This window comes from Brassica rapa, chromosome A10 (assembly GCF_000309985.2).
Source record: "Brassica rapa cultivar Chiifu-401-42 chromosome A10, CAAS_Brap_v3.01, whole genome shotgun sequence".
Lineage (NCBI taxonomy): Eukaryota > Viridiplantae > Streptophyta > Magnoliopsida > Brassicales > Brassicaceae > Brassica > Brassica rapa.
This window is the reverse complement of record NC_024804.2, coordinates 10,331,711-10,343,041: the sequence shown is the minus strand read 5'-3', so window position 1 is coordinate 10,343,041 and position 11,331 is coordinate 10,331,711. Positions and strand designations below refer to the sequence as shown.

The following is an 11,331-nucleotide window of genomic DNA, read 5'->3' as shown; positions in this document are numbered from 1 at the left end:
TCCAGACAAAACGGATTGAAAGTCTGACAAATTCAGATACAGCTCATCATTAACGTGATTAGATCGCGTAACGACCGTATTTTGATTGAAAACAATTTTTCAGGTATGATCTGTGGTTCGATAAGCTCCACCAGCAGGAGTAATCTGGAAAGTCCGGATGTAGCGCCATGCTCCAACCGTAAGAATCCTTCCCTTACTTTCAATGTAAGTCCTTTTACATGTTGCATGAATTTTTTGCCCCTAAAACAAAAGCCATATGAATTTGAAATATTAGTAGCCAATCCCAAAATGTTAAATAAAACATAATCGACTGATAAATACAGTAAGGAACGCTTACAGTCTCATCAGCCAAGACGAATTCCATGGTATCTACAGATTGAATGTATTGTTTTCAAGCGTGTAGAACCTTTACATGAACCAACCAAGTGTTTTTCCATGGTTTCAAGTCGCCGAAGACGACAGATTGTTCATTAGGACCTCTCGATGCTTGGATTTGCATCAAAGGTGCAATTTTCTTAGTAGCCATTGCTTTATTTTTTGGTTTGTTCGAAGGTTTGGTTTTGAACAGGAAACTGGTGAAACGTATTTATAATATTGATCGGATCCAAAGCTAGGTGTTAGGTTTTAGGAGAAACTTGGAGAGAAAGTTGGGGGATCTCGAATTGAAAAATCGAATCTCCCTATATTTAAAGATTAGAGAGATTTTCAAACAAACTCATATATTTTCTTAGTGTTCCTCAAGATTGGGGATCTTCTCTTTATTTGATTTGATATTGAAAATCTTATAGTACTAAATGGGCTGTAAATACGAAAAATATGCCTTAATTTCGAAATCCAAAGTATAGAAGTGATGGGCTTTAAATTTCCGATAAAGCCTTAAAACAATTGAAAAGTTCTTGGAATGTTTTGCAATTAATAGAAAATTTCAGGGGCATAATCCTAAGGAGGATTCTGCTTTAATAGTATAGATATATATATCAAAACGACGTCGTCTTATCTTGTTAACGGTTGATTAACTTATGTTATTGTCAATGTAGATTTATGCACGTTTTAAGAAGTTCAGGTAGTTTTTCTTAAATTATAATTAAGTTGAGGTCGGTTTTGGTACTGACTATTTGTTCGTGTCCTATTTGGCACGACTGAGAGTGTTGGGGTCGAAATTGGCACTTTTTCTCGTATATCAAAACGACGTTGTTTTATTTTGTTAACGATTGACTAACTTATGTTAGAGACTTAGAGTCAATGTAGATTTAAGCACGTTTTAAGAAGTTTGAGTAATTTTTTCGATTTATAATTGAATTGAGGTCGTATTTGGCACCGATCAATTGTTCGGGTTGTATTTGGCACGACCTAAATTGTTGGGGTCGAAATTGACACTTTTCCGAAGATATGCATATCAATTGTAAAACGGAGATAAAATTTGAAAGATTTAAACGAAAAGACAGACTCTAGACTCAAATCGAAACAATGAAGTACTTACTAGTCTATTGTTTGAAGGGGAACACATTAAGTAAAATATCAGCCTTTCCTCGAAGTCATATAGAATATTATTATATATGGTATGGGACGTTACGCTACGCTAGTCTAATATATTTTGAGGTGGAATAAAGTAAGGGACGGTGGATGTAGAATTCCAAGTATGGATGGAGGGACTGTACAGTCCGACAGAGCCGGTTTCGTCGACGTCCAATAAGTGGACGACGTTAAAGATGAGACCAGGAAATGAGCCAGCATGGGTACAGAAAGGTTCAGCCTTTGAGAGGAAAATGCAGAGACCCCAAATGCAATTAGTGTAAACAGCGTTTCCTTGTTGGTCAAGTTTGAACACCATTAAAGCTTCTGTTTTCATTTGTGCAACACCCTTGACGATTTTGGAGGTGGCCTTCTTGTACTGCTTAAGCAAGAAAGTCTCATCCGTGGTTCGTGACTCCACCAAGTGCTCGCTCTTGCAGCACGAATGCAAAATCTCCCGTTTGGTCTTGGTCAGCTCGGGAAAGTCTCGTAACCGCAACCTCTTAATCTTTGTTTTAGGCTTGCGTTTTCGGAGATCCCATGATCCAATGAGGTGGCCTCCAGAGCCGGGCATGAGAAACATTTCATCTTTCTTGGAGAACATTACTCGTGAGGAGTAGAAGCAGGGGTTCTCGATCCTGACGTTGGTCCACCCGGAGTTGCTCTGAGCCGGTCTGCAAAAGCTGATCTGAGGTCCTAAGAACTTGACGGCCACCACACAGTCTTCATCCTCAGGGGAAGATGAGGACAATGACACGTTGGTGATGATTTTGGTTTGGCAATGAGGCAGAGTTTCAAGGGGAGGCAAAGGGATGCGTTTAGGGTTTGTATCAGACGCAACAGGGTTGAGATCGTCTTGGAGACGCAATATGCCGTCGTCCTTGAGAGTAGCTACCCAGCCATTTGATGAAGCCACCGTTCCCATTTTCTTCATCAACTCCAGAGGCACTTTCTTATCCAAATAAGTGTCGTCAGTTTCATTAGCAATGGAAATGATCAGTTTTCCCATATCCGGTCCACAAGAATCAGCAGAGATGATGGCACAAGGAGGGGTTTGAAGCAAGGAAGATGAGAAGCTATTAGAGAGAATAAGAAAAGGTACTCTCGCAGCTTTACTAAAGCAGAGCCGACTGAGAAGCAGAGACATGATGACTAGAATATTCTTAATGAAAAAGGAAGAAACCCCTAATTCATAACTTCTACTAATATAGAGAGTAACGCATTTAATTAGCCGTGCCCATCAAGTTTTAGCATATTTTTCTTTCCACTATCTTCTTTTTCTTTTAGGGTCGATTCTCCTCTCTATAGTTTGTGCTCCCCCAAAATATCATTGACTTCCTTTTTCTATTTTCTGCTATTAAAGCTAAACTAATTCTAAACATTTGTGTTCCCATAAAAATGATCGTTAAATATTATCTTTTTGAATGTTCCTTAAATATCGCTGTCTAATACTGTATTGTTTCAAATGACACAAGATTAGTCCGTCGAAACTCCCAAACTTTGGTTTTACTTTTATATCATCACAACGTGTCTGAAGGTTGTTGGCTTCTTGTTGCCATCATGTCAATCTTGTTGACTACATATTATCTTAGTTTTAGGCAGCTAAACCTAACCAAACCAGAATGGCTAAACAAAAGCGTAAGAAATCAAAAATTGTACATTTAAACCGGAACCATTTTAAACAAAAATAAAGTGTTAACCGAATCATAACTTTGTCTGAACCAAAAACAGAATTGAGCAAAACCTAGTCTAAATAAATTGAGAATCATATAACCAATAATCATGTTTGAACCAAAAAAGGTTATTTGGTGCTGATAAAGAAAAAGGGAGTAAAGCTATCCCATTGGGCGAATTTACTATAAAATTTTGTTCAGATATGTGACATTAAAGTGACATTATGATATGATCTAAAGAGTCTTTTACATTGATGATATTATGATTATTAGTCTAGGATTATGTGCTAAGGACCCTCAAAATATACCGTTGCGGGTGGTCTTAAATACTAGTTATGTATGATTCCAATAGATTTTTCAGATCAAACGCTTTGTACTTTATGTACTCGAAAACATTTGATTCGAATAAACATCACCAACAGAGATTTAGATTAATACAACTTTTTGTAAAAGAAACAAATTTCATGAAGTTGAATCCAAACCAAAACTGAGTCTGAAATTAGACATTCCGAAGTGATCACAGAGATAGAGAGATATATGGTGGGAGTGAGAAACCCCATTAGAATAGAGAACTATATATCTAGACACACATAAACTCTCTCTCTCTCTCTCTCTCTCTCTCTCTCTCTCTCTCTCTCTCTCTCTCTCTCTCTCTCTCTCTCTCTCTATTGTCGTAGTGTGGGTTTCGTATGGTCCCAATCTTATATTACACTAGACATGAGCCCGTGCGTTGCAACGGCTTTTGTTTGATGTTTTAATTTAATAAAGAAATAAAAGTAATAAATAATTTTTACCTTTTTAGGATTGTTTTTACATATATTGTGTGAGACTTATTTTATAATTAAGAATTCATTTTTACACATAAATCTCAGTTAATATTTGTATATTATAATCATGTTCATAGATAAATTTTTATCAACTTTCTACTTAGTGCTAGAAAAAAACACTCATACCTATTAATTTAAATCCAACCCAACCTAATTAAGAATTAGAATGAACAAAATTGAAAGTTAAATAAGGTCAATCGAGTCATTGACAACATCATACACTTTCTTATGTAATAGTTTAACATTTTATTAAAACTTATCTCATGCTTAATAATTTTCTTCATTTATTATTTCTTAATGATATATTTCTATAAGAACATTTTAATTAAAAATAAAGTAGAAAAATATTACATTGTAAAAACAAAAAATGTAATAAAATAGCGATGAAACTTGATTTTTTTGACAAAATGCATAAAAAATCACTTCGCTCACAATAATAATAATAATATATTTCTTATGACTGAACATGAAAATATATATCAAACATGTGTATGATTTTCATATGACCAAACACATATAAATAGCAATCATGACGACATCCTAATTTTTTTATTTTTGTTAATTAAACAGTTTTAACATCATACTTGTCATCGATTTTTTTTAAATTATTATTAAATCATTTTAAATTTTATTTTTGTTTGGATTTTTTTTAAAAGGGCTCCTTTTCATATACAACCCATATATATATATATAAATACTCTTTTATATTTTTGTATAGGATTTTAGGAAAGGAAAATTACTATCATATAACCTTTTACAATTATCTTCTCTTTAAAATTTTAGAAAAAATAAATTGTTATCAAATAATTATTTCTAGTTAATATTAAATAAGTTTAAACAATATTGTTTATACAATTCGTATCTAAACTAATTTTAACAGAGGGAGTAATGTTTAGTATCATGTTAATCATCAAATTATCTCTTAAAAACATTACCAAATAAGTTTTTACAATTTTATTTTGGTTAGAACTTAAAAATATGATAAAATCTCTTTTGTTTTTGATTTTTTTAAAATATATCAAATATTCTCTTAAAGTTTTTTAGGGTTTTAGAAAAAAAATTAATATTAAATAATATTTTAAAATTTAATTTTTTTTAGGATTTAGAAAAAGAAAATTATTATCAAATAATTATTTCCAGTTAATATTAACTATTTTTAGAAGTTCCTATTTTCAAAATTCGTTTTTTCAATATCACAACTAATTTAACAATTTTTCTTTGTTAATTAGATAAATTTTAGTATCATGTCTATCATTAAATTTTAAAAGTGAAAATTACTATTAAATAGAACTTTACAATTATCTTTTGTAAGGACTTTTTTTTTTAAATCTTATTTGGTCAAGATTAAAAAAAGGAAAAAATACTTTACAAATCTATTTTATTTAGGATTTTAGGAAACAAAAAATATTTTCACGTAATGCCAGGTTTTTATTGACACATTAACAATATAATTTTTTTTATTTGCAACAAATTCTAAACAATGAGAACTATCAAAACAAAAACAGAAAAGGGATACACCAACAGTGATCCAAAGTAAATTAACACACGTCTATTTTGCCTAAGGATGACTAAAGATTTTCCATATAAAACTTCATATTTGCTTTTCAAATAGTTAAATCTCAAGAGAGATAATATTCGTATTAATCCAAAACACTACGCTTCAAACTTAATTGAGAACTATTGCCATTCTCTTTTTAATACTACATTAAGAGCCACCGAGACAAAACAACTATTTATTGCTCTATTGATAATAGAGTCAAATAGATTACAGTTCCATATAATTATATGTTGACTTTAGGAGTAACCATAGTTTGCAGCAAAAACTCAATCACCATCAAATATAAAATCATCAACAATTGAAGCCTGTAAGACCTGTTGCCACCATCCCCAATAGATTTGTTATTTACCTTTTTAAAACGGTTCAACTGAACCAAAATTTCTGTCTTTTCAAATACACTGGAAGAAACATACAAAAGAACAATCAAAATATTTGGAGTTTAAGTTGGAAAATATTAGTTTTACTCTGTAGATTTAAAATTTATGGTATAGTACATAGGGTTTAAAGTATTTTGGGGTTTGTGGAATAGGGTTTGGAGTTTAGATATAGGATTTGGAATTTAGATTTTTAATTTAGGGGTCATAAATGTTAAAATGAATTATTAAATATAAATGTTAATTAAGACTCAATTATCAAGTTATAGTTATAAAACTAAAGAATTTTTGATAATTTAGATTTGAAGTTTATACTTAGAGTATTGCATGTATAGTTTATGTTTGAAGTTATGATTTAGGATATAGAGTTTGATTAAAGATTGTGTTTAGGAAATTATAGTTTAAGATTAAGAAGATTAAATTTTGAGTCTAATTTTAAGATTTAAAGTTATAATATGAAAATAGTTTTTAAGAGTTGTCTTTAGAGTTTAGGGTTTAAAACCATGTTAGGATTTAGAGGTTCAAATAGTTTTTTTTAGCATTAGAAAAATGCTATTATATGTCTTTGATAACATTACGAAGTCACTTACATAATTTATTTGGCGCTTAAGTATAATTTTTCGCTAAGTATTGGCGGAATTAGTGATTTTATCTTTCCGCTCACTTAATTTTCAAAATAGCATTAATTAAGTGTTATTTTAGGTTTCACTCTATCATAAAGTTTATCTAACTCTATTATGTAAAATATAGATTTCTAAATCATCTACGATAAAAGTTCAATAAAAGTTCAATAAAACTTTTTATAGTGTAATGGGCAATCAAACAAACAAAAGAAAATAAAACAAAACTTATCAAGCAACCAGATGTCAGAGCTATACAAGCATCCGGCTATCGGCTAGAAATTATAAAAAATCTTTCTTTTTCCTTTTTTGAAAGCTAGGGTTTCCAGAGATTGTCTGAATAATAGAAGACATTTTATGGTGACGGTTTTGCTTCGATTGTAAAACTTTTAATTATGCAAGTATATGTAAATTCATAAACCCAATAAGGGAGGAATACCAAAACTGAAAAAGTGTTTAAGACAGACATATTCTCCGTTGATGCTCAAACTGAAATATTCTCATAACGAAAAAGAAATATAAGATGCCTAAAATAAATTGACCTCTTAACTGAGAAACTTGGTGGCCAAGTCTTCTCTCAGTATTAATAGAGATTTTAGGGCGGAGAAGATGTGACATCACCAACTCTCTCAATTAGGTTTTTTTATTTATTTATTTCATTTTGAAACTCTTGCTTTTGCTAAGATAAAATTATTCATGTCTCTGCTCCTGAACCAGCCTTCCAAGCTCTGCCTTGGGAAACCTGTGTTGGTTAGGTCCTCTCCTCTTGGCTCTGATAGCTTCTCATCTTCCTTGCAGCAAACCCCTCCCTGTGCTATCATATCCGTTAGCCCGTGTCCTTATGCTGACGAAATCGGAAACCTCAACATTAAGAATGCGAATGAGCATTTCGTTCACAAGCATACTAAAATACTTTCGTTTTGGTATATTGGGAACGATCGGGTCGGCCCATGGCTGGGTAGCTACTCCTCTAGAGGACGGAAGAGTCCGTCTCCAAGACGATCTAAACCCGGCTGCATCGTACACAGATCCGAAACACATTTGCCTGCCTCGTCTTGTAACTCTGCCTTATTGCCAAACCCAACTTGTCACCAACGTGTCGATGTCCTCATCATCTCCTGAGGAAGAGGACTGTGTCGTGGCTATCAAGTTCTTCGGACCTCAACTCAGCTTATGCAGGCCGGCTGCTCAAAGCAACTCCGAGTGGATCAACATCAGGATCGCAAACCCATGTTTCTTCTCCTCTCGTGTCATGTTTTCAAAGAGAGATGGCATGTTCCACATACCCGGATCAGGAGGCCATCTCATCGGATCATGGGATCTCGAAGAACACAAGGACCATCCTAAAATTCAGACGTTGCGGTTCCACAACCTTGCTGAGCTGACTATATCCAAACTGGAGATATTGCATTCGTGTTCCACAAGCGAACACTTGGTGGAGTCACAAACAACTGGTGAAACTTTCTTGATAAAGTGGTACAGGAAGACCACCAGGAGCTTTCTTGATATGCCCAAAATGAAAACAGAAGCTTTGCTGGTGTTCAAGCTAGACGAAGAAGGAAACGCTGTTTACACTCAAGACATTGGAGATCTCGTCATTTTCCTCTCCAGGGCTGAACCTTTCTGTGTCCCTGCTAGCTTCTTTCCTGGCATGTACCCCAACAGAGTCGAAATCATTGATGTCGATGAACTCGGATCTGTCAATCTGGCTACAGGCACCGTCTCTACTAAAAATTCTACACACATGGCCCCTTACTTCATTCCACCTCAAAATATATAGAGCACTAGTAGTTGATTCTCTGATGTCATGTCTTTTCTGTTAAGCCCTTTCAAACAACATCAAATCTAGTTATGAATGGAGTTCTCTGTTGTTGAGTAACTTCATTCTATTTGAATGGTGGTTATATTTCCACTTTTTTCTGTTGTTGAATTAACTATATATCTGTTTTTGCTCTCTGCGTCCTCTTGATGCTTTTGAATCATGTACAAACCATCTAACATAGGTGATTTCTTCATACGTTACTATACACTCTATCTTTGCTATTGGCAAAGCTTCTTGTCCTATTTGTGCTTTATATTATTGTTGGTTGTTAGATTTGAATGTTTTTAGTTCTTCCATTCTTCTACAACTCTGTAGAGAGCAAAATATCCCCATTACGCTGCACCATTTATGTTTATATCGAGAAAATCAATTCTTAAGAAGTTAAACTAGCATTGAAACAAAAATACAACGTTTAAAAATTCTTACTTGTTCTTTTCTTAACTCGAGAATAAATCATTTTCTCCCATCTAATCACTTGATGAGCTTTACGTTTGGGCATCATCTTCTCCATTAAATGAGCTATGGTGGTTGATCAATCATCTTCACCGGTAAAATTTACTAAAGATTCTTTGTCGCACCGGGTAAACATGTATGTGTGTGTGCCTATAACATTGTAAATCAATATTTATCACATTAGGTAACTTCTAACCAGTTAATACACATACATATCAATGTTTAACAACCTGAATTTTAGCCATCGCTGGAGAAAATAAAACTGTAGTAAGTTACATTTCAACCTTGTAACGTGTTCTTGACTTCAACTGGAACAGTTTCTTTTTTTTTTTGGAGGAATACTGGAACCGTTTCTTCAAACACCAGTTTGGAGTTTTCTTTGTACAATTACGTTTACTGTTGAGGCTGTTCTTGAATTTTATGGTAATTTCTGAACATTTTAAGTTTACCCGAGTAATAATGAATTTGCTGATTCTGTGAGTAGATGAGAAAATTTGTCATTATCCATGGAGTTGAAATTTTAAACGTGGAAACTAGAAATTTGGAGTCATAGCCACCGCCAATATCGCCCATTTAGCCCATTTTTTTTTAAATTAATCATTGTCTATAATGCACAAACAAATGATTTCAGACAATATCGAGAGTTATCTCAACTTAAGTCGAAGTTTTATCTTTGTATATTACGGAATCGAATAAGAAGTTTAATGTAAGCTAAAAGAATAAAGGGAAATTTTTTTTTTAAAGCAAAAAATGATAACTATGTTTCTTTAGATTAATCTCATGTACTTTATGTTTTATTAAGTTAATTATTTTCAAAATGGTAATAATACCCTTAAAATTATAATTTTTAAATATAATAAATAATGGGTTCGATCAAGCGGGATCGATCGATCTGAAATTACAAGGTCGAACAGATCGATCCATCCTGGTAATTATGCAGAACAAAAAAACACGGAAAATATATTGATCGACCGGGTCCAATTCACTCGATCGACAAAAGTCGATTTCAGATCGACTGATCTCGAATTATAGACCGATCGATCCGTGGAAGCATAGATATGAATCATGGTATAAATAATGTGAAAATTTTGTGAACAATCAATGGAATAAAGAAGAAAGCGTGAGAAGAAAATTACCACTTTTTTTTTTAAATCGATTTTTTTTAAAAAAATATGAAAGTGAATATTTCCAAATATTTTGTTTCCATATTTTTAGGAACTGATTTCTTATCCGTAAAATACAACTAATATGTAGAAATCGGTTTCTACGGGTTTTTAGAATTATAGTATTGTTTAGATTTTGATTTCTACTTGTTTTAGATTTACAGTAAATCTGTAGAAGTCGGTTTCTACATGTTTTAGATTTATATTAATGTATAGATTTTAATTTCTAAAGATTTTAGATCGGTAGGTTAAGCGTGGAATGTGTATTCTAAATATTTTTAGAATACACTTATTTATGTAGATCACGTATTCTAAATATTATAGATTCAATGAAAAAACTGGATTTTGTTTTCTACTTCGTAGAATGCCATTTCTACTTTATTTTGAACATAATCTGAAAATTATGATTTAAACATTTTTATAACTGAAAAAATACCATTAAGTTCATATAAGTATTTTATCAATAGTTACTATTTTTCATTTTTTTTTGTTTGTAAAACTATTTATTAAATTTATTTTTAAAAATATTAAAGGGTATTATAGGCAAAAATAACACAAAATAGATATTAGTCTAAAATGACATAGTTATCATTTTTTGTTCTAAAAAAACAATTTTCCCAATAATAAAACTTCTAATTATTTTTATTGAATTTAGTTTTCTCTATTAATATTTTTTCTTAATTTTCATTCTCTCTTACTTTTTCCTTGTGATTATGTATTAAAAATATAATATTTTTCTGTTGTCTTTTCAACTACTGTACTCATTTTTATAATAAATACCAATTGTTTATTTTTTTTGTTTATTTTATTAATAACTAATTATATTTTCATCCGCGATTAGAAAGTATAGATTAGATTTCATTTATTGATCCAAACTAATTTGTTTATCATTTTCTTCAGTAGAAAAGAGTAAATAAGTGTGTTTTGTTTGGTAAACATATTCTTTGTTATTTCTCTCTATAGGATTGCAAACGAGGAGTTTTGAAGACAATTTCACATCATTTGGTGTTTTATTTCTCTATTACCTATGTTTCTTTAATTATTATAATCATAATTTTATTAGAAAAACAATAATTATATTGCATATGTTTTGTTTTATCATAAATTCATAATAATTTTATATAAGTATTTGCTTACTCTTATAGATGTTTTTTTCATAAAATATACTTCAATTGCATCTAACAAATTATACAAATTAAAAAAAAGCTTACGTTATATAAACATGCACATTTTTGTAAGATATTTCCTTATATCTAATATTTGTGACTTCTGACTTTCTAATATCTATATATTAAAATTAATAATTTTTTAGTCACTCACTCTGTGCAG

General features: G+C 31.7%; 1 protein-coding gene and 1 pseudogene across 1 annotated transcript; one reads left to right on the top strand and one right to left on the bottom strand.

Moving 5' to 3' along the window:
* Positions 1-103: 103 nt before the first annotated feature.
* Positions 104-6,733, bottom strand: LOC103844896. Its single transcript, XM_033282822.1, has one exon. The coding sequence runs from the start codon at positions 2,657-2,659 to the stop codon at positions 1,580-1,582; it is 1,080 nt and encodes a 359-aa protein (XP_033138713.1). The 5' UTR covers positions 2,660-6,733; the 3' UTR covers positions 104-1,579.
* A 275-nt stretch (positions 6,734-7,008) lies between these two features.
* On the top strand, positions 7,009-9,426 carry LOC103844895 (annotated as a pseudogene).
* The last annotated feature ends 1,905 nt before the right edge of the window (positions 9,427-11,331 follow it).

What these genes read in the sequence shown, in the direction of transcription:
- LOC103844896 (XM_033282822.1), bottom strand. Translation starts at nt 2,659, where the DNA reads ATGTCTCTGCTTCTCAGTCGGCTCTGCTTTAGTAAAGCTGCGAGAGTA.